General features: G+C 41.4%; 1 protein-coding gene across 4 annotated transcripts in view; it reads right to left on the reverse strand.

Moving 5' to 3' along the window:
- Nucleotides 1-449: 449 nt before the first annotated feature.
- The window catches only part of RPAP1 (RNA polymerase II associated protein 1), a 37,512-nt gene continuing 15,537 nt past the window's right edge, over nt 450-22,424 (reverse strand). For 2 of the 4 annotated variants that reach the window (XM_027887884.1, XM_027887903.1), the window contains 14 exons: nt 20,084-20,266; nt 18,223-18,357; nt 17,866-18,045; nt 15,746-15,903; nt 14,247-14,426; nt 13,276-13,477; nt 11,256-11,365; nt 9,276-9,471; nt 8,202-8,351; nt 7,609-7,751; nt 5,899-6,703; nt 4,667-4,843; nt 3,163-3,219; nt 450-2,393 (listed from right to left, as the gene is read on the reverse strand). In XM_027887884.1, coding sequence (XP_027743685.1) covers nt 2,238-2,393; nt 3,163-3,219; nt 4,667-4,843; nt 5,899-6,703; nt 7,609-7,751; nt 8,202-8,351; nt 9,276-9,471; nt 11,256-11,365; nt 13,276-13,477; nt 14,247-14,426; nt 15,746-15,903; nt 17,866-18,045; nt 18,223-18,357; nt 20,084-20,266 — 2,832 coding nt within the window. In that variant the 3' untranslated portion in view covers nt 450-2,237. The remainder of the gene's footprint in view (nt 2,394-3,162; nt 3,220-4,666; nt 4,844-5,898; nt 6,704-7,608; nt 7,752-8,201; nt 8,352-9,275; nt 9,472-11,255; nt 11,366-13,275; nt 13,478-14,246; nt 14,427-15,745; nt 15,904-17,865; nt 18,046-18,222; nt 18,358-20,083; nt 20,267-22,424) is intronic. The other 2 variants (XR_003571665.1, XM_027887895.1) reach the window with 2 other exon arrangements.

Here is a 22,424-nt window from a genome sequence, read left to right on the forward strand (position 1 = left end):
TTTCAAGCTTAGGACTGCTGTACCACCTCAAGTGACAGTCAACATTTTGAAAACTCACATGCAGCAGCCTTAGAATTTTCTGCACATGTCTGTGGCCTGAAGAACTATTTGAGATCCTTTCTTTTCCTTCCCTCCATTGTTGATACTTGCATCAATTTCAAAGACCATACAAGGACAGTATTTTACTGTCTTCCCACCTGTGGCATGTGACAAATCACAATACCCACTCTGCACCTTCCCCAGGTACACACAGCATTTGGTACCCTGTGTTACTGACCCATCACACAACATGTCATTTTTGGCTTGAGGAGCTTTCTTACAGAGCTGCAAAGCTTAGTGCATTTCCTCACTGCAGTAGCATTCCCAAGATACTGATAAATTGCAAATAGAACTGTCCAAATTCAAGAAAGACTTAAATAAAGGAGAGCAGTCTCACAGTTCAAAAAAACACCTGCAGAGCTCTCAAAATATTTATTTACACTCTGTATACATTACAAAACTCAACTTTGTACAAAGAAATGGAAGAGATTTTATAACTGGAGGTCTGAAAAGCAAAAGACAAAGTCCTTGGTGAAGGCTGGTCTTTAAGGGGCAGCTAGGAGTCCTTAAATTTTACCATCCATTGCTCTTGAAAGTCAACTGCTGGGCTCTCACCATCTAGACAAAAGCAGAAAAAAGATTGAAAGGAAATGACAGTTTTGCCCGTGTCCTATCTGAAATAAGGCAAGGGAAAATGAAACTGTTTATTTTTTGGCAATCTAAGGAGGACTGGTACACTAAGAAAACTGCCAATACAAAGACAGCATCACAGTCACAAATGCCCTAAGCCCTATGTGATTTTGTAGCCATTTGAGGGGGCAGCAACTCTTGACTGTTAGGTGAAAGAAAGATATTGTTATTATTGGACACAATGATCTTAAAAGGTCTTCTCCAAACTAAATGATTCTCTGGATCTGTAAAGTTGCTATCTGGAATTTGTTTCTTGTCTGAACAATTTCAATAACAACAAGCAGGCCTATTAACAGTGTTTCACACTCCTCTTGGGACATTCACTGGAACAAGGTTAATACAGGCATGGTTTCTTCGGAGGGAAACTAACTTGGCCTGTTTGACAGGTAACAACAGGAGCTTAGGCCTTCAGACTACACATTACCCTGCACCTTCTAGAGGAATTTATTTGCAAGAACAAAAAATCAGAAATACTCTTATGAACAAACCTTGTTAAAGTTCTCCGAACAAAAGGCTGCCAGAGTGACTGTAGTTCTGCAAAAATTACTGGACATAAAGAAAACATCCAGGGGGATTAACCTAGAGTAAATTCTGGACTAGTTGTGGCACTTGCAAAGAGTATTTTACCCTTGTGCCTGACACTGGAATACAGAATTTGGATGCATAAGTGGGATCAAATTAAACATTGCTAAAATTACATTTGAGCTAAGAAACTCCACTTCAGTGTTTAAATTGCATTCTCCTCAGAAGGCAACCAAAACATATTCTAGCTAAACAGGCAGATAACTTTTTTTTCTCTAAATTATTTTTGATCTTGTTATACACGTAACCAAATTAAGGGAAAAAAGAAAACAGTTTAGAGATTATCCAGAAGACAGCCAAAGGAAGATATTCATGTTTGTAACACTGCACTAGGAATTAATATTTCTTAGACGTCTGACACAATACATCTGTATGTACAGACCACTATCCTGGAGAAACTGCTTGTATATACAGTAAAATTAAGGAAAAAAAAGAGCTCTCAGGATCAGTTTTTTCCCTGTTACATCGTCATTCTATTTGCAGGGGACAGTGTGGGGAAAGGACCATTCAAAATTCAGGGTACAAAAAATGCAAGGGAAAGATCTAGAGAAGACAGACATCATCTTGAAAACCTAGTTCCAGCCTGACTGAATGAAACAGCTTTTCCATTTCCTTCAGCTCATCCAACAGTCCAGTGCCTTTCAGACACATCCTCACCTTCTCTTGGAAGAAGGAGAACAACACGAAAGAAAATGCAGGAAAATGCTCCAACATTCAACACAGAAAGGCCACACACACAAATACTGTCATATCTTGACAAGATGTGTATTGTTCTGCAGAGCTGGGAGCATTCTACCAGTGCTTCATTGGTGAAGATGCCAAGAACGTCCAGGTAAACTCTAAAACAATCCGAGCTGCAAGTAGTTTCATCAGTGAAGTATGAACTGAGCTCTTCACCTTGGCTCTCTTCTTGCACGAGTGTTTTGCTATGAGTCTAGTGCTGGTGCATTCTCCTTATTTTCTTTCTGTGTTACCATCTGCAGGTACTTCAGTCTCATGGGAGGGAGTTGCTCATAAAGGTCAAATCCCATTGGGTTCTCTGCATTCAGCAGTCTGTAGTACAGCAGGTGCTTTTTCAAGTTCTGAAGAAAGAAACAGCAACCATTAAACATGTCTGAAAGGAATCTAATCTTTTCCACCATCTCCAACACAACATAGCAAGCTGCAGATAGTACAATTCCATCATGCTCAACATATTTAATTACATCTTCAATTGGAGAGCTATAAAAGGCAAGTTTCTTGCAATAAAATTTACTTTTGATCTGCATGAGAATTCCTCTTCCGAACACAACTCCACTGTCTTCTCAACAGCCCCTAACAAGGACTTTTTTGCCAGAAACCCAAGTGGGGTTTTGAGTGGGATCTAATAATTTACCCTGGACACTAACCATAGAGGGCCAAGTGACCCCATTTTGTCAGAAAAAGGACAGACTTTGGCAAGCTTCTTGAGAAAAGGAGAAACCTTGCATCGGTTCTGTTCTTTTCAGGGTAAGCATCCAACTAAGAGTTAAGGCAGATTGCTGCTGGCCATCTATTCATAGCTGTGCTAGAATCATTCCTGTAGCTCCTCTAACTATCTGGATATAATGCTGCCTGGACAAGAGGATTGAAATACAGTACAGGAGATTCATCTAGGTTTCAATGGGCTCAGTGTTTTGAGTTCAATTACTACAAGAACTGGTTAACAGGACTCATAGACATTACAGGCCAAAATCCTACTGCTAATCTCTCATTCTCAAATCAGCAAGGTAGTTAAACACAAACTTCAAAAGCCAAATATATAAGTATGTAAGAGTACCATGTATAGAAAATTTAATTCCCAGGGTACAAATTGAATCTTACAGATCCTACCTCATCCACCAACAGCCATGTTTTCCGCAGCATGCTTTTCCGAGCAGCATCAGTCTCCTGGGAACAAAACACATACTTTCCTTAATAGAGTGCAAAAATAATTTTGCCCATGAGCATACAGCACTACAGGATGATTTGTTAATTATGGTGATGAGCGGCTTGTTCTAGCAGAAAGTGCTTGAGATGTCTATCACTTGGATCCTGCCTCTTTCCTCCTTTCCCTGATCTGAATGTCAGCTGATTTCTCAATCTTCAGGTAGAACTGCAGATGAGAGGTGAAGTGTTGTTTAGCACAATTAACCATTGCTAGAGGCTCCAAGGCCATGGGAAAGCTTCTGCTTGGTTACTCAAGCAAAGTGAAAGGAAGAAGTACTTTGCACCTTAAGACTGCTCAGGCAGAGGCCAAATCTTTTACAGAATCACAGAATATGCTGAGTTGGAAGGGACCTACATGGATCACCAAGTCCAACTCTTAGCCCTGCATAGGACCATCCCCAAGAGTCACACCATGTGCCTGAGGGTGTCATCCAAATAATTCTTGAACTCTGTCAGGCTTGGTGCTGTGACCACTTTCCTCAACTGGCTGGTGATGCTTTGCCTGATGCCCCCAGGACACAGTTGGCCTTCCTGGCTGCCAGGGCACTGCTGACTCATGTTCAACTTGCCTTCAACCAGGACCTCCAGGTCCCTTTCCACAGCACTGCTTTCCAGCATCTCATTCCCCAGTCTGTACGAAAATCCAGAATTGCCCCATCCCAGGTGTAGAATCCAGCACTTCCCCTTGTTGAACTTCATATGGCTGGTGATTGCCCAGTCCTCTAATTTGTTGAGGTCTGTCTGCAGGGTCTTCCTGCCTTCGAGGGACTCAACAGCTCCTCCCAGTTTTGTGTCATCTCCAAACTTGCTTAGTATCCCTTCCAGTCCTGTGTCCAAGTCAATTATGAAGATGTTGAAGAGCAGAGGGCCCAAGATGGAGCCCTGTGGAGCCCCACTAGTGACAGGTCACCAGTCTGGTGTTACCCCCTTCACTATTACCCTCTGTGCTCAACTCATGAGCCAATTGCTCACCCACCGCATGATGTGTTTATCCAGCTGTGTGCTGGACTCATTTACTGTCAGAGACAGTATCAAAAGATCTACTGACATCCAAAAAGATTACATCAACGGGCATACCTTGATCAACTACGTGGAGCTCTCTCTGCCTGCAACTCTCTCATCCTTTCTGCTTTATACCTTCATACCACAGCCCACATAGTTGCTGACTTCAAAAATTTACGTGGGACTGGCTACCATTAGTGCAAGTACTTTAGGGTATAATGAACAAAAGCTGCTGCCTCATACATGTTCTATCGAACAGCTGACCAGTCCTCTCAACACATTTGTTCACAATCTTTGTTTGTAAGTTCCAAAGTCAGTGATTCACCACAAGCCACACTGGGCCCCTGGGAGAGCAGATGCAAAACCCCAAGATTCCAGTCCCAAAGCTCTGCTGTCCATTACCTACCTGCGTCACACTTTCTTGGGAGAAAATAAAGCTGTTCACATGAGCCACAGCCACCACGTACAGAACAGGGCACCAGGTGTGACGCAGCGCACCAGTGACCAGTGTTCGGAAGTAGAGTCGCAGGAGGTTCAGGTTATCCTCAGGAGGGGAAGTGTATCGCTCAAGCGGCACAGGGAACTGCAACAAACCCATACAGAGGCAACATTACAATTCCGTCAGGGTCTAAGCAGCGAGGGGAAGTTCATGATTTCTAGGGTGTTCCCCAGCTGTTTGTGCATGCACGCCTATATAACATGATGTACCTCTGTGGCACGACCCCCATTTGCAGCAAGAGCTGCTACTGCCCACACTGACTGATGTGACATGTCTTAACAAAGTGTTCTCAAGACCTCTTTGGCTTTATGGAGAGATGTTTTACTGGTTCTATCACTGCAGTTGATCTTTGGCACAGCTAAGAGTGGTTTCAAAGTAAGCAGACAGAGTACTTTCGACAGCACCGCTAAATTCTCTCTCTTGTGCTCTGCTCATTCAAAAGAAACGCAGTCCTGAACCTGACAGACCTAATTTTCTTGCCAACTTAACCAGCAGAGCACAAGTCCAGTATAACTAAATGCGGAAACATGGTTGATAGGGAAAGTTATTATTTGTCTATGCACTGGGCAAGGAAAAGGTTCTCACCAAGGAGAGAAATACTTATTTAAGGGAAAGGCAATTGCTCGCAGAACATGGGATGCGGTGAGCCCTTCATATACAGCCTATAAATTAGAAGGTTCTCAATCATTAGACCAAGCAGGATGTGGGACAGTTTCCACTGAAGACTGAGTAACTTCACAGCTCCTGCCCTCCACATATACATACTACCTGCTTTCAAAACAAAGTTCAAAAGGTGTCTGATAATGCTTATGTGACAGAGGCCTGCACCTTAAGCTGTTGGACTTTGCTCTTCAGGCTTAGAGCCAATCAAGCTGTAAAATGTATAAACTGCTGTTACAGCCTTTAATCAAAAGAACATTGTTTTTCATTCCTATTCTATTTTGCATTTCATGAGTTGACTCTCTTCGGGGGGAATAAAAGGCTTCTAAGCAAAGAAAGCATGATTATTCTACTGGAACAGAGGAATGGGGAAGAAGGGGAAGGGCTGGGGTGCCCAAATCAAGGCTGGAGAATCACAGGCAAGAGCCCAGTAACCCAGAAATATGCAGTGACAGGTAACTACTATAAGCAAGGATTACCTGCTGTAACGGCACTCCAAGGGCCCGCAGGATATTTGTGTGCTCCCCAAAAACAGAGAGACGCAGATGAACACTGAAACGTTTCTGCAGAGGTAGAAGAACGAAGACTCCAAACAGTGGGTCTCCAAAGGAGACACCTTCAAACTGCTCCAGGAGATTTATATAGAGATCGTGGAAGGATGCCAAACCAGGGAGAGGAGCATCCAAGTTCAGGGAGTCCAGGGCCTTGGGTTGGCAATACACAGAGAGAAGGGCAGCTGTGTAGCGGTGGATTGGTGCTTCCAGAAAGAGGTCACTGCCTGTGAGGAAGACACACATAAGCCGTGCAAGTTTGGCAGCAGTAGGGATGCTCTGAAGGGTTTTAGCACGCCAGGTTTCCAGCAGTAAGACCCATTGCAAGTTCCAGGTCACAGTGTTGATGAGGTCAAGTGGGAGAGAGTTCAGTACAGCCCCGCGTGTCTCTGCATTAGTCACTTTGTTGTAGAGGCTGATAAGTGGAAAGAACGGCCAGTCTGAAGGCAGGATTGGCCCTCTGACCTCAGGAAGCAGCATTGACTGGATGAGGTAATTCCGCCCTTGGTAGGATGCTTGGGAACGTGTAAGGGTAGGCTGCAAGTGGACAAAATGAGAAAGGTAACAGGAACGAATGGAAGGCAGATTCTGGTACGATTCTCTCAGCAGGGCACCACGAGTAACCTTTGAAAAAACCGCTGTCGCAGAGCCAGGCTGTGCCAATTTTGCACTGGTACCCAGATGAAGGATATCAGAGAAGTCAGCTGCTTCTGGCCCTCCAGCTTTCCCTTCACTATAAGATAAAGACAAACAACAAATTTAAGAAACAAACAAGCAAAAAGCCACCCCAAAACACCAAACAAACAAAACAGCACATAAATTTATCTCTACAACCTTCCTGGAACACGAAGAGTAGTATAAGCACAGCACTGGCAACACCTTCTACAGCATTTAGCTACTCTATATTAATATAGAGTGTCCGTAAAGCACCGGTTATCTTGGTATTTATAGGGAATTCACAGAACCACCTTGGGAGTTAGCAATACCAAGGCTGTGCCATGAAAAACCTCCACACAATGCCAGCAGTCTGGTATGGAGGCTGAAACCCCTTTTCCACAGAGGCAGCCTACGTACTAACACAGACGTCAGGGTGCTGAAATGAAATACTGCCTATCATATAAGGCCTACATGAATCAGTAAGACAATTCTCAAAACAGTAGCTTTGCAGCTGGCAGTGGCAAGGTCAGGGGAACCATAGAGACTGACAGAAACTGTTTGTGTGGAGGGTGTTTGTCAAATCCATATGCCATGATCTCAGACCAAACATACAAGCCACTCATAAACTTCATGAAGTTTTTCAGGCTATGTCAAATTCCCATTTATTTTCTAGAATCACTACTCTCAGGGTAGCAGATGGTGGGCCTTAGTGAAAACCAGTTCTATCAGGAATCACACAAGCCTTGTCACAGAGGAAATCAAAAGAAACCAGGCAAATTTCTCAACATTGGTATACTAGAGAGAAGTATGCAACCACAGTGCTTGTCGGATTAGAAGGCTCTGTGCCTGGAGAATAACTACAATTCAAACACAGGCCCTGTCAAAGGCCAAAAAATTATGACAAAATTACAGTGCCAACCTGATTTTTCCATTTTCCCCAAGTTTTCCCAGACTAGAGAAAGGAAAAAATGCAAAGCTTACGGAAGAAACTCTGGATTAAAGGCAAGATCCAGTAGGACCTCGTGAGCCAGATGCTCGCTCCCTGGCAACAGACGGCTTAGCAATGCCATGGCAACACAGTGATGGAGAGAGGCATGCTGGGTGTAATCCGGACTAGTGCCTGCCTGTACAGGAAACAAACCAACACATAAAAGCACTGTATCATTTGTCAATAAAGACAATCAATGAGGACGGGAGGGTCAAACAACACAAATCTTGCTGGAAAGTGAAAGACTGAGGCAGACTGCAAGAGCTGTCAGCATTCATACTGAGAGATCTTTCTGCTTCCCCTGACTGCCTTAGGTAGTCAGACATCTTTTTTAGCAGCACAGCTGAAAACTTCGTTCTTACTCTATCCCAAAGACAGGTAAAAACATAATTCTGCCATCCAAAGTATTTTGGGACTAAATCCCCACATCAGTAACTGTAAAGATGTTATTTGCTAATGGGGCATAAATGTCAGCTGATGAGTTGCCAGACCTAAGTCAGACACGAGAAAGAAGACGGATGTGAAGACTGGTTGCCAGCAGAGTCAATTCCTTGGGTGAAAGAAATGAAATGACTAATAATAATACCATTTTCCGAGCCAACGCTAACACAAAGTACTGCAGATGATATTCATGGCGTAGGATCCACGCAGATGAGGGAGTCACAGAGGGAGGTCCAGTCTGCCAGCTTTGATGCAGATAATCCTTCAAGCCTCTGAAGCCCAGCACAGAGCTGTACTGTAAAGGAATCACAAGTAGAGGTAAATACAAATAAGACAGTTTGTGCTTGGAGGAAAGTAAAACATAGCCCTCTCCAAGGCTTACCTCCTACCTTCTTAGAGGAGAATTACTGTTGGCTACTCCAAAAGGGATATGTAAAAACAGCCTGATAAATATCTGCATTTCTGCCTCTGGGTTCACCTGCATCTATCATGACCACCCTCATCAAAGGTAAACAATAGTCACTGCCTACATAGTGCTTCATAAGGCATAAGGCTGGCCAGGGGCTTAAACACATTTTTCCCTTTTCTGGCTAGATATTTCTATTAGTAAATACCTAATTCAACACAAGGGGACAGAGGAAGGCTTTGAGAAAGCTTATGCTAGGTTCTCCATCTCTCTAGGGCTCAGCCATTTCCTCCTCAGAGTCTGTAATCTTCCACAACTCACTCATTCTACAAATTCAGCACAACCTGAAGCAGGAAGGAACTTCTTTAGTCACTGTAGCAGTCATTCTCTTATTTAATATTATCCCATTTTCCTTTGTTATACATGCTTCAACCATGCCTTTCCTCCACTGACACTCAAGCTACTTATTCTGCTTAGCCAAACAACAGTTAATCAATTCTTCTAAACATTCTTTATAAGTCCATCCTTTAAGCACCACCTGCTCTATAACTCCAGTGTCCTGGTAACAATTGTGTATTGCAATTCAAACACAAGATATTTTTCAGATCCTTATCTCACCTGTTCTGAAAATGAGAGTATTTCTCTCTATAATACTCTAATAGTTTTAAAATAAAAATGTACAGCAATTTGTTTTTAACGGTCCTAACATCTCTTTTAAGCCTGGAAAGATGGAAATACTAACCTCCTTCACAAGCATATCATCATTTACCTAGAATTTAGAATGAAATTTACAGTGAAAAAGTCTTTTCTTACCTTGTTGGTCAGGCCCTTGTGAATATGAGTGATATTATTGATGAGAAACAGGAGGGCAGTGAGGAAGGGGAAAGGTGACTTGGAGCCAACCAGACTCAAAGGAGGTTTGCCTCCGGTGCAACTCAGAGATGAAATGCTGATGACGGATTCTGGTGCTGGGGAACAGGACAGAGGGTTGCACAAAGCAGAACACGGCCTGTGTGAACAAATAAAGAGAGGGGAGTCAAGTCAGAAGCATTCATACTGCTGAGGAGTTATCTTGTAAGGAATGTTACTTTCTATCTCAACCATACCACACATTACAGTGAAACCCTGAAGACTGTGCAAGAAAAAAAAGTAGTATCACAGTCCAGTAAGCACTACTGCCGTACAAGCTAATGCCAGTGAGCTATCACGAATTCTTATCTTCAGCTAAACTGGTCATGACAAGCACAAATACTGATGCAGTGACGCATCTCTGATGTCAAGCATTTGAAAGCATTGGACCTCCGATTGAAAAAAAAAAAACACATTTCCCCACATATATACGCAAACCAGGCTAATAAAGCTGCCCACCCACTCAAAACGTTACAATAATAAACTTGTAGGCAAAGCCAAAAAGCCAGATTATATCTAAAATTGACACAGCAAAAAATGCTGTACTCATGAAATGCATATTTTTAGATTCTTTCCAGAAAAAACTTTAACGTACATGAACATCACCATGCAAACCACTCTTGGTGTGCGTGTGTTCTCTGCAGGCAAAACTAGAACATTTCACACCAGCAGCGCTTGCAGGGCCCACAACGGATACACCATGTCTGTACAGGCAAGACCACCACAAAGAAAAGTGACCATAAGCACACTGCTCAGTGTTAATGGGGCAATTGGAAAAACCCTGTCAAAGATCCATGTTGTTACTCTGTGACAGAAAACCATTTGCTTAAATGCATGGCTCTTTCTACCACTGGCATTACATGTAGGAGATGCACGAACACATCTGGAGCTCACAAAGTACCTTGAACTCCTGGCCCTAATCTACCCAGAAAGTTTAGACAAAATTGTAAAAATATTCAGGCAGAGATTAGCTGACTCTTCATTTTCACCAATATTAAGAACAGCCTAGGAGAATTCTTGCTGATGGGCTTTTATAGTCAGACCTAACCCACTGTTTTCAGACCTCAAGGACAGGCAGAAAAGGGTCCAGTGAGTGCTCATATTGGAAGCTTTGGTGCCAAGAGCTTCAGACATCAGTCCCAGTCATGACAGAATATGGGCCAAACTGTTTGGTAACCATTCAAATATCACTTAAACCCAAAAATTTCAAGTGTCCCTTACATCAGATGTTCTCAGAAGCAGATGGATTTCTCCCCGACTACTAGGCCTTTTAGGTTCCCACTCCCCTATCCAGAGGATTGATCACAGCCTAGTAAGGAGGCTCCCTCTACAGCAGAAAGACAGAATATCTGCAATGCTTAACTGTTCCCAGAATCAGAGCTTATGTTATCCTGGTATGCGGCTTTTCACTTTTCCACAGGGGCTTTCAAAGCCTTAGTGAAGCTCTGCAGGAGCTTGAAGACATGAATCTAGTAAAAATATTTTACATATATAGCATCACACAGAGCACATGAATGGTACTTGTACACACACACACCCTTCCTCATATAAGAGGGACTCAACTAATGTTACTTAAAAAAAAAAAAAAGCAGTGTAACCAAAGCAGAATCAAAGCCAAGAGTGACTAAAATAATCTGAAATGGATATGAAAAACACAGCTACATGGTAAAACAGAGATGCAGCAGCATCTCTGAGGTAGAAAAGGAGGAACTGAAGAATCTTGTGGCCATCGCGCTTTTACTGTGAGGGGAAAAAGGACAAAGCAGTGTGTAGAGCCCTACTGCACTCTAATTCACACATCTGGGGCACATAGGTACAGGGAAAAGAAGCAGGAGTGGGGAGAACTGTCACACAGTACAGTATAGAAATGAGAAACGTTTTTACCTGAGCAAATCCCACATGCCCTGTATGGCTGGCTGGCTGAGAAGGGGTTGCAGCACCTGAGATGTCAAACGTTCCAGTTCCTCTAAGCAGTCAATTGGATTGACTGATGGCTACAGAAGACATGGAGAAACACAGAAAATGATGGTGAATGACGAGTGCCTTCCAGTGAAGACAAAAAGATAGACTTGGTTAATTGCTTTCTCTATTATTTTTTTGCCAGACCACACCACGTACATAGTGGTACTGCTCTTGGTTAAAGCTGGCCTACTGCTTGTAGCAGGGAAGCTGAAAGCTGGCACCTCAAGGTGTTCTTGCAGTCAAGTATTAAAATGCATCTCAGAGATTCTTAATTGGCTGGAAGCAAGGTATGGAATCCATGGGATCAAGACTCCCTAAAAGAAAACTTGGCTAAACCCCCCTCCTCATACCGTCTACATCTTTCTATTTAAATTGAAGATGACACAAAGGTAAACAGAACTACCTTGAGAAATCAAGAGTGGCACACAAGGGTCTCCAAAAAAAAAATTAAAAAAAAAAAAATCAACTGCAAAAAGCATGACTGACCTACCCATCAAAGCATGACTGTGGATGAACACTGCACAGAGGACGAACTGTGGCTTTTAGATAATCATCCAAATTCTTCTGACCCTAGTAAGCAATATTCCAGGTTGAAGGAACACACTGGCAAATTTCAGTGCTCTTTACCTTCATTAGAACGCTGCTTTGTGACACAGAAATACTCATTTCCATTACATAAAATCCAATTTTCCCCCAGGTGAAATCCCCCTCTAGAAATCAGTAAAACTTCTCTGAAGATGTTAACCTTAGTTCTTAGTAGTTTAACAAAAGTGTTCTAAGAAGGTCCCAGTACACACAAGTCTAGTTACTAGACAAGTTTGCCTTTTTTTTTTTGCACCAATCTATTCAAAGGTGACACATGCAATTTTATTTTTTAATCAACTAACCACAAGTAGATGATTAAACTTCCTTTTATGTGGAAATTAAAAAAAACCCAGCACATTATAGTTCAAGGACTTAAGAAATTGTTCTGTCAGCCACTCTCTTGAGATATCTGTAAAGGTTAAAAAGGAGTATTAACCTCTTGGTTGTCCTGGTTCTCTAATGCCAGGACACAATAGCATGTGAAGGGTACCACCAACCTTTGTGGCACTAAATGTGTCTTTGAGAGATACAGGCAGTTTCTACCCCAGCCACAACTAATAAATCCAGTTACTTTTGTCGAGTTTCAGAGGATTTGCACAAGTGTGAATAACTACAGCCATTAAATTACCCTCACACCTTGAAGGAAGCTCTCCCAGGTTAGAACTCAAGCACGTCAGTTGGGTAGTAAAGAGGAAAATTGTATTTATCTTTATAATATGAATCTATAGGGTAGCTAAAGCACAAGACATTATTCTTCAACAGCATCACACTGATGTGTCACTTTCAGAAAATTCACTTTAAAAGATGTCACATACTACAACTGTAACTGTACAGAATTTGACCTTGAATGTCAGTGGAGCAACAAATAAATTTATTTTTATTGTTTCCTATCCGAAGTTCATATGGCATGATTGAACCCTAACGGTCAATCTTCCAACCAGATGACTGCAGGTAGGTGTTCACATGTAAGCTCTCAGACTAAAGCAAATGCAAAAATGCATGGCTTGATTTACCCCACTAGAAGAAAGGATTGCCATGCTAAATTAGGTCGTATTCGCTTCACGCTTTGGATCTCCACAGTAAATCAGAATAATCACTGTACTACAACATACCTTGATTGAGACTCTGCTCTCAACAGAAGAAAGGATATTTGGCACTCCTAATGTAAAGGACCAGTGGACTTACGTGACCCTGAATGTCACACAGCCTAGATATGAACTGTGGTAAAAAAAATCTAGTTCTCAGCTAGAGAGATAGTTCTGCCTTTTTTGGCACTGCCTCTAAATTCAGGTATTTTAGGTAACACACAAGCTGATGCTGGAGAGATGGGAAGACAACCTGTATTTTCAGGCCTTACCTGTTGGCTGTAAGCACTGTAGTAAACTCCCAAGTAGATCACACAAGCTGTGGTCAGAGGCTGGAGAGTTTGCCAAGTTTCTGTATGGGATATCTCCTGAAGGATTTTTTTCAGACTTGTCTCAAGGAAGGGCTGTAAGCCTGACACTTGATTCCATGCTACTGGAGGAGGTGGAATCTGTTCACTATCTTCTGAGTTATTACTGAAACACAACAGAAGAATGATACAGGATAACAAATACTTCTCAGAAACAACTATTGCTCTAAATCATCAGTTTTAATAGAAAGATTGTCAATTCCATGTTGTCTGGAAGGCCATATCCAACAACAGCAATTATGGGGAAAAAGGGCATATTCCCAAAACCAGATCAAATCAATTTAGGCAGAAGGAAAAATGCAGGATCTACTCATAAAAGCTGAAATTTCTTCTCCTGCACTTCTGTGCCCCTGAGCTGTGCTCTAGCTTTACCAGACACACTATCTCAGTACTCAGCTTTAGCCAAAGAGTTTCTTCCTTTCCACCAGAAAAAAGCGTCTGTCTTCAGCAAATCCTGCTGCTTTGATGTCTATCAAAACCAATCATCTCTTAATCTTGACCCACCTTGGTCTCCGAAGAGAGGCTCTTTCCTTCAGAACTCAGGTAAGTTATTTTCTTTACCCTAAAGGAAGGTCAAAGGAGCTTTGTAGCTCCTTTCAGCAGGGCATCTGGCTAACATTGCCCATCTGCCCTACAGCTGAATACAGATTTTGACTCCTGCCTCTTACCAGGCCAGCAGGCATACAGCTGTCAGACTAGACACTGCTTCTGGCCTTGTGTCAGAGGAAATACAAGAGGATATTAGCCCAACATGGTAGGACAGGAAACCATTGAAAATGAAAGGGGGAAAAGGTGATAGCCAGGTCTCCAAACCAAAGAAAGGGAAGACAGGATGCCAACTACTCAGACACACAGAACTAGCAGAGAAAGCCTACCTCCTCAGCTGGGCCTCCAGCTCTGCGGTGTAGCCTGCTGTCTGTGTCACATGTATCAACAGAGTCACTACTGCTGCAGCTCGCTGGACACACAGCTCGACCATAGGGCTCCTCCCAGGGCAAGTGCTGAGCAACTCGGGCAGGGACTGCAGTATCCTCACCAGCACAGGGTAGAGATCACTACAGTATGAATCACAGAACAGATGAGGTTAGAAAGGGTCTCTGGAGATCATCTGTACTTCAACTCTCTGTTCAAGCTAGGTCAGCTAGAGCAAGATTGCCCAGGGATATGTCCAGTTGGATTTTGAATATCTTCAAGGATGGCAAGTCCACTATCTTGCTCTGCAACATACTGCAGTGTTTGATTGCCTTTACAGTAAAAAAACTTTTCTTACACTTCAGTGATGTTTCCTGTATTTCCATTTGTGCCCATTGCTTCTTGTACTTTCACTTCATACCACTGGAAGAACCTGGCTCTCTCTCTTTTACACTCTCCTATCACGTTTATAAAGATTGCTAAAATAAGATTATGCGAATCATCACCGCCACCACAATAACAAACAGACATGGAAAAAAGATGACAAAGGAAGAATACTGTCATTCCAAATTCATCTGAATGGGACCTACCTAATACTCTGTCTCTAAGCTCTCTGAACATCTCTTGGAAAAACTATTCTTGTAAGGGAATAGTTCTCAAGTTCTTAGCCACAGTATCCACAGTTACAATCTTACAACTTTAAGGAATCTTCTGCTCTTTCTTTCCTCAACATTATTTACAGTGCAAAAATACTATATACAGTTTTTACTCTTTTTACCTAATATACCTGATTGTGCTGGAGAACACAAAGTGCTGTTGTGGATGAGAATCTCCCTTCTGAAACTCAATATTGGCCTTCCTTTTACTCCTCTTCTGAGTAACTCCACAGCCATCTCTCTGCTTCTAACTTCAAAGCCATATCTCTGCTTTCAATTCAGTGCAATTACAGAAAGATTCAACACTTGAGCTAGGTCAGACCTATCCCAGTGCTGATCTTCGCAGTCAAGCATTCAATGCATTGTGCAGTTTGTCTGCATCAGTCTGCTTCACTCAGCATGCATTCTGATAACTGCTGCCTCAGACTGCTTTAGATCAACCAGGTTAAATCCTAGGTGCGCCGCAAACTGTGTCTCTTGATGTCACACAAGCACAGATTATTCATGCCTTCAAGGGGAAAAGGATGCAGCCCTAAAAATTACAGTGGTCTCTCATAGCATAGAAGAGAAACAATTAAATACCAGTGCTTAAACACAGGAGATGAACAAGCAGAAAAAGACAATACTCGTCACAAATACCTTTAGAAACTGGGAGTTTTACTGCAGGAGGCCAGAGAAAGTGAGATAAGACACCCTGCAGGAAATAGAAACTGAGCCTAGAGAACCCTCTATTTGCCTCACTGGAACAGGATGTCCGTGTTCTCTGTTCTGCCCTCCACCCCCATTTCTCCAGCTGTGGGCTGTACCTGTAGAGATCACAGGCCTGTCCATAACCAGCAGCCACAGCCCACATCCGGAAGGCTTCTGTGCTTAACCTGATGGCTTCTTCCCTTGGCAGAAGCAGATCCAGCGGGTCTTCAGCTATAAATCGACTTAATCGACTTTTCATTTCAAATTTGTTAAGCTGTAAAACAAACGAACAAAAAAAACCAAACAACAAAAAAGATGAAGGGATAAGGCACATTAGTTGCATGCATCATTACCTCATTACTCAGACACACAAAAAGAGCTGCAGATTTCAATTCAGCCCACTCTAAACTCCTCTCTTGATTTTGTGTAATCTTAAGAAGCATAGTACAAGAGATTAGTAAATGGTCAATGATTATTAACAGAGAAGTATTCCTGGAAGGGATGCCTAGGGGTACCTAAACCATTCCTAACACACATCAACTACACCTAAAATCCTTTCTGATGGAGGTTTGTCTAGCCCACACATGTTCTTGTTCTGGATGCTTTCTGCAGCATTTAACTGATTTTTTTTTTTTAAATGCATAACTATCCTTCTTTAAATAGTCTTAAATAGAACTCTGTTAGTCGAGATTACATGTAAAGATATACCTTATGAAAAATACTGTATACAAAAGTACTGAACTGATGCTGACATTTATTTTGGGAGGTCGCACGAAATGCCATCCAGAGGTTCTAAATCTCTCTATGATTCTGTGTTTATTTTATAAGAGAGTGCGCCTCCTGCCCATTACTTTCAAAAAGTTATAGAATGTTGATGCCTTGGAAATGTTCTGAGCTTATTTTAGTATTGAATTAAGCATGACATGACTCATTTGCAGTTCTCCAGAAATAATTTTATCCTCCCCTACAATTGGGTATTTTTACTTAACCACAAAAAAGAGCTTCTCTTTTCTCCTCCCACACATACAAAAGCTTGTATGTGCTCTGTCTAAACAAATGAGGTAACAATGTCTTTTTCACAGCACAAGGACATATAGATGATTTAAAACTCATTTGCTTTAGAGGCATCTTGTAGGGCAATCAACGCACATCAACAAGAAAGCAAAGGACCTGATGAATCAGACTATGAATTCTGACACCACTCCTGCAGAACAAAGGACAAAGTCAATTTTACTTCCCAAGAAGGAAGACGGAAGAACTTTGCTGTTAGCTAAAATAAATTCCTACGTTGATGGTTTTGATTTAGTTTTTGTATTATCTTCCATTCCCATGTTTAAGCACATGTAAAAAACCATAGAAGAGTGCCAAAGTCTGAGTATCAGGAACCCTGTAAGCAGTTTTTTGAGTACCTTGAAACATCTGAAGTAGACAAAGCTTGAAGTGGAAAGCTATCTGAATTTTACTCTAATATTTTCCTATCACAACTTATAGTCCTTAAATATGCCACTACCCATCAGCAGCACATTATTCTCCATATTTTCTAGCACAGACTGGTGTTCTTCTGTTGATATTAGCAATTTCCTGGCTAGCAATTTGTTAGACGGTGTTAACAAAACTGAATCAAAAACCCTAAGAAGTGCTCTTTGCACTGCAGTGGGTGCTACTCTTGGTAGATTTTATGCATTTATAGCACCAGCATGACAACCTATGTGAGTGAATGCAATTATCTCTGAAGTGGAAAACCTGTCCAGAACTTGTTCAGAGGAGTTGAAAATACTGATAAATCACCTCAGAGTTATTAAGATAAATTAACGGCAGAAAAATTCAACCAGGGTTGTAAAACCCAGGGACAGCGATTAAGTCTCTGGCATATACAGTCCTATGCTACCTATCATTTGAACATGGGAGAGTACAGAGCATCACACACCAATGTGTGCTCTAAACATCTGCTACTGGGCAGCATCACTGTGCCGTGCTCCATGATTTTGCATAACTGCACCACATAAAAAAGCAGAGAAAAGCTTGAGGCAGGTCTTCTACTGGTACACAGCAGAATCACCATTATTATCAGACTGTCAACAATTCTTTCAAAGTGTACTGATGCACTTTCTTCACAATTATTATTTCAGCTTCAGCTCAGAGTCACCTCTAAACAAACTTCTCTCTTTCCTTTGAAAGTAAGACATAGAGAGCAAAGGCCTTTGCAATCACAAAAGTTCTCCTGAGAGCCACTCACCAGCCTGGCTGTTGCATTTCGGCCTCCAGATGCCAACACTCTGATGAACTTCATAGCACTGGCACAAGCAACTCCATGGAGACTGGTAAGTAAAAATCCTGGTTCAGCCACTTGGGGATCCCATTGAGTAGGGAGAAATTCCCTGACAATGGTGTCAATCAACCGAGGACAGTCAAGCAGCTGCAGAGAAACAGCAGGCAGCACAAATAACCAAAGGTAAGCAGTTAGGTAGGCATGCAGAAGACATGCAAAACAGACACGCTGTCTGATCCCCTTGCCATAACTTTGCCTGCTCCTTCCTTTTTTTTTTTTTCAAACCTTTATCATTCCCAAGCTCCTGTACAATAGGAGATTTACCTGGCTACATGCTTCAGAGGAGTGCCTTGCTATGTGGGTGAGGATGTGCAGTATATCCAGGACTACCGTTGGAACAGGTCGCACCACCTCCAGGATGTACCTCAGCCGGTGCTGGATCCGTGTCTTCAAAAGTCCCTGAAGGGTGTTAAAAAAAAATAAATCCATTATGCTCCAACTGATTTATCTGGAAGATATGCTGGAAGACAAAACCAGATTCAGTTACATCTTCTGCAGAGATGGTTTTAAAATTAGCAATGAGAAATCACAGAAAAAAGGTTCTGGGGATTTGCAAGTACACTGGCAAATGAGCAAGAGTAACTTCAAGAGAGCAGGAACAACTGGACTTCTGTTTTGAACCAGACCACTGGTGGGGTTTGGGTATTTGCATTTTCCAGAGTATAGAACACAAGTGACAGGGAATAGGAAAATAACCTTCCCTCTAGAGGACTATTAAAACCTATTGTTGTTGAAAAGAGTTCTCATGCTCCTTGAATCATTTTTGCCACATCCAACTAGTGCAGCATTTTGTCTGATAGTACCTGCCATGTCAGAGAAAGCTGACAGAACCAGAGAACAGACAGGAGTTCCTATTTTGCAGTAGAAAAGTAGATGCACAGAGATGATGTGATGATGGTTTACTGAGTAGAAGACCATGACCAGTGGCAGTGCCAGGAAACAAATCTTCAGTGTTATGCACTCCTGGTTCTGCAAAAAGGCAAATCCTTAACACCTGAATTTGTAGTACCCTTATTTTTTAAAAGTTGCAGCCAAGCAAGTTGCAGTTCTAGGCCTGACCAAATTCAGCAGCTAGTTTAAATACTCCTTTTCCAACTGTGTGGAATAATTGGGTTGTAACAGCCAATACGCAGGTGTGAAATGGAGTTTCACAACAATGAGAACAGCGGGGAATTTTTATCCCAAATACCTTCTGAGTTCAGGTCACTTGGAACAAGCTAAAATCCATTATGCTGAACCATGTTTCCAGAATCATACACTGATCTCAATCCTACCTAAAACTCTTTTGTTAAGTTTTTTAAACAGTGTCACACACCTAGTAGAACACATCTGAAATCATAAAGCTTCTAAACAATAGCAGATGCCCAAGTACTGTAATTCATTCACCCAGCAATGCTTTTAAACCAAGTGCCATTTGAGCACAAGCTCAAGCAAAAAGACTAACTGATGTGATCACAGGTTTTAATGACTGCAGCAGGCAAGAGAGTTGCATTAGCTCGACCAAGACTGAGTTCGAGATAACAAAGATTTTTAGATCTTGTATCAAAAATATGGGATTAGGCTTCAAATGTGGGAGGAATTCCTTACAAATGCTGTAAAACTCTTCATATGAGAAATGCAAGTATGAGGAATGAAATTTGGGGAAATGGTAAGTAGCCACCTTATATCAAATAAAAAAATAATATCTTTGTACAAACCTACTAATTCTGAACTATCTAGCTGTAATATTCTTGTTTAACTTTACAAAAAACTTTTTAATAACGGTTAGAACCTCTTCACTTTTAGCTCATGTAAGTGAGTTTGAAAGTCATGTCTGCATGCAGCCTTTCAGCAAGTCGTACAAGGTCATCAGTATGCTTGCTGTCAGTTTTCCTTGAGGAAGTTAAGAGATATTAATGATACTGAAAACACGCAAGTCAAGTCTCAACATTTTTAGATATAATAAATTCATCCTCCTTGTAATATATGACAGAAACATAACAACCAACAGCCAGGGAAGAATTCTAATTCTTGTTCAGAATGTTCTTGTCCAGGATGCACAGGAGGGTAGATGTTTCAGTAGGCTCAGCACTGTGCTGTGTGTGCTATTTTCCTAAAAATATTTCAGGTCTAACGCTCTGCTTACCTTTACAACATCATATCGGGCCACATCTGGGTCTGGCTTGTTTTCATCCTTTAATTTTTTATCTTGAGGTTTCTCTGTTCCATTTAATTCTTCCTCTTCCTCCTCTTCTTCCTCCTCATTGCTGGGGACAAAGGGGAATGCAGCCATCCCTTGGTACCATGAGAAAGTCCAATCAAGGTATTTCTATAAAGAGAGCAAAAGCATATAAAAAATTCTCCCCCAAAAAACCATGGAAGACAAAAAATTTTCAAAGATGCTTTTCATTATGGAAAGCTTTATTGATTCCTACCTAAGACCAAGAAAACAGGAACATAATAAAGGATATTCTAAACATATACAAGTAGAAGGCAATGCTTTTTCAGGGAAGTGATTTTAACCTCATACCCACACACACTTGGGAAACCATGAAAAGTAATTACTGTGACATGAATTAAATTCAGTACAGAGCTGACAGAAATTTAGCTCAACTGGAACACATTTAGGATAATAAATAAATAAATAAATAAATAAATAATCAAACCACCAGGACTTTGTAAATTCAAATGAAATTTAACATCTATTGGCTCTATTGCCATTTCTGCATCTGTGTGGAACTTAGGTCACAAATAACACAAAAATATCATGCAAAAATTGTTATGATAAAATAAAGACTACCTGGTGTATTTGTTCACATTTGTTTGGCTTTTGTTTGAACATCCCTCAGCTTCAGCAAATACAAAACTCCCTTTTTTTTGCTCACAGCTAATGACAGTGTCAGGTACTCTCAAGTTTTACAGCAATAGTGCAATAAGAGAACTTCCAACTCTGAAGAGAGGAGATTGCTTCCATAACAGACCTGCTTTGCCCAAAATGTTTTAGAACATAACAGACAGCCAAATAAAGTGCTTGCACTGCTTAATTAACCGCTTTAAATTTCCACTTCCTGAACCCACAATCAGAAATAACTACCACATTAGTCAGAGAAGTGGTAGACTTCAACTGCCAAGTAACAAGAAAGCACAAGTTATTATCAGTTATTATCAGACATTAAAAAAAAAAAAAAGGCAATATTAACCAAAGATGGTGAGTGAATGACATGGTAAAAAGAGGCCTGACTTTAGGGGATAGAGCTATGAGTCCATTTGGAACATAGAGTTTGGGACTAATGTCTTCCTTCCACCGAGAGAAGAAAAAACATAAGAAAAAGTAGCTGGATCTTTAAAGCAGAAAAAAACCTAGTTGCTTCCTTCTCACAGCCATTGATGGATGAACAAAACATTCGGACTGATTTTTACATGTGTTCATCTTCTGTGTTTACAGTGCAGATGAATCCTACTTGTCTTACAAATCCTGGAGCAGAATGCCAGACTTCCAACTCTGCTCCTTTCTCAGAGACCTTTTGAAATTTAGCAACACAAGACTCTCTAGGAGGGACTCTCCAAGTTAGAAAACATACTGACACAGCACTCACAGTGCTGCTTCTGGCACAAACAATTAGCAATCCTTGCTTACACAAGACACCGCGCCACAAGCTTTGATCTGAAAATCAGAGCACTGCAGACAGTTATAAACCAGAGCAGCATCAGAAGAGAGGCACAATAAGAAGCTGATTTATAGCGCTAATTACCTACCATGGGTGGGCAGGACTCATCCAGCAGAACTCCACTAGGATCATAGCTTAGAAAAGGAGTAAAATGTGGAGAAATCTACCTATTCCTTCATTTCTCTTGCCTCCCACTAGGGATAGCTCTACAGGCCTGGTAGAAATTGCAGGCAGCTTCTACCCACTCTTGCCTATCACCAGCCCCTCTGCAGTCAGACAAAGGAGCAGCTCTCATGGAAGGAACTTGCAACAGAGCACACAGCATGCTCTGCCTATAACAGACTGCTCCTGTCCAACCAGGAATACATTTTAATCTTGCTGCTGGAGGCTCTCTACAAGCTCTGAACACCTAAAAGAAGTCTCAACCTTCTACCAAGTGAAAAAGTATCAGGAAGAAAATAAACACATGAGAAGGCAAAATTAGGTACGTATCAGTGCTACAAAAGCACATGAAAACAGCAGAAAATGGACAATGACAGAAAGAGAAAACAGCATTATTATGAGGCATAAAGGAAAGCAGGGAGACTATTTAATCTGTCAAGAAACAGGAAAACTATAAAACAAGAAAAAAACAACATAAAAGGCCATATTAAAAAAACTAAATTCTACACATACATTAGTAGTGCCCTGATCTAGATTGCAAAGATATCAAAAGAAAGAGAAACTCAACTCAGCAGTCCACACTGAATTTAATCATGGGGCAAAGCTAATTCAAACACATGAAAAAACAGGTATCTGAATCTCTCAAACTGGGATAAA

The sequence above is a fragment of the Empidonax traillii genome, unplaced genomic scaffold (genome assembly GCF_003031625.1).
Source record: "Empidonax traillii isolate 1590-97213 ecotype Southwest subspecies unplaced genomic scaffold, ASM303162v1 scaffold11:size2795301, whole genome shotgun sequence".
NCBI classification, from domain to species: Eukaryota; Metazoa; Chordata; class Aves; order Passeriformes; family Tyrannidae; genus Empidonax; species Empidonax traillii.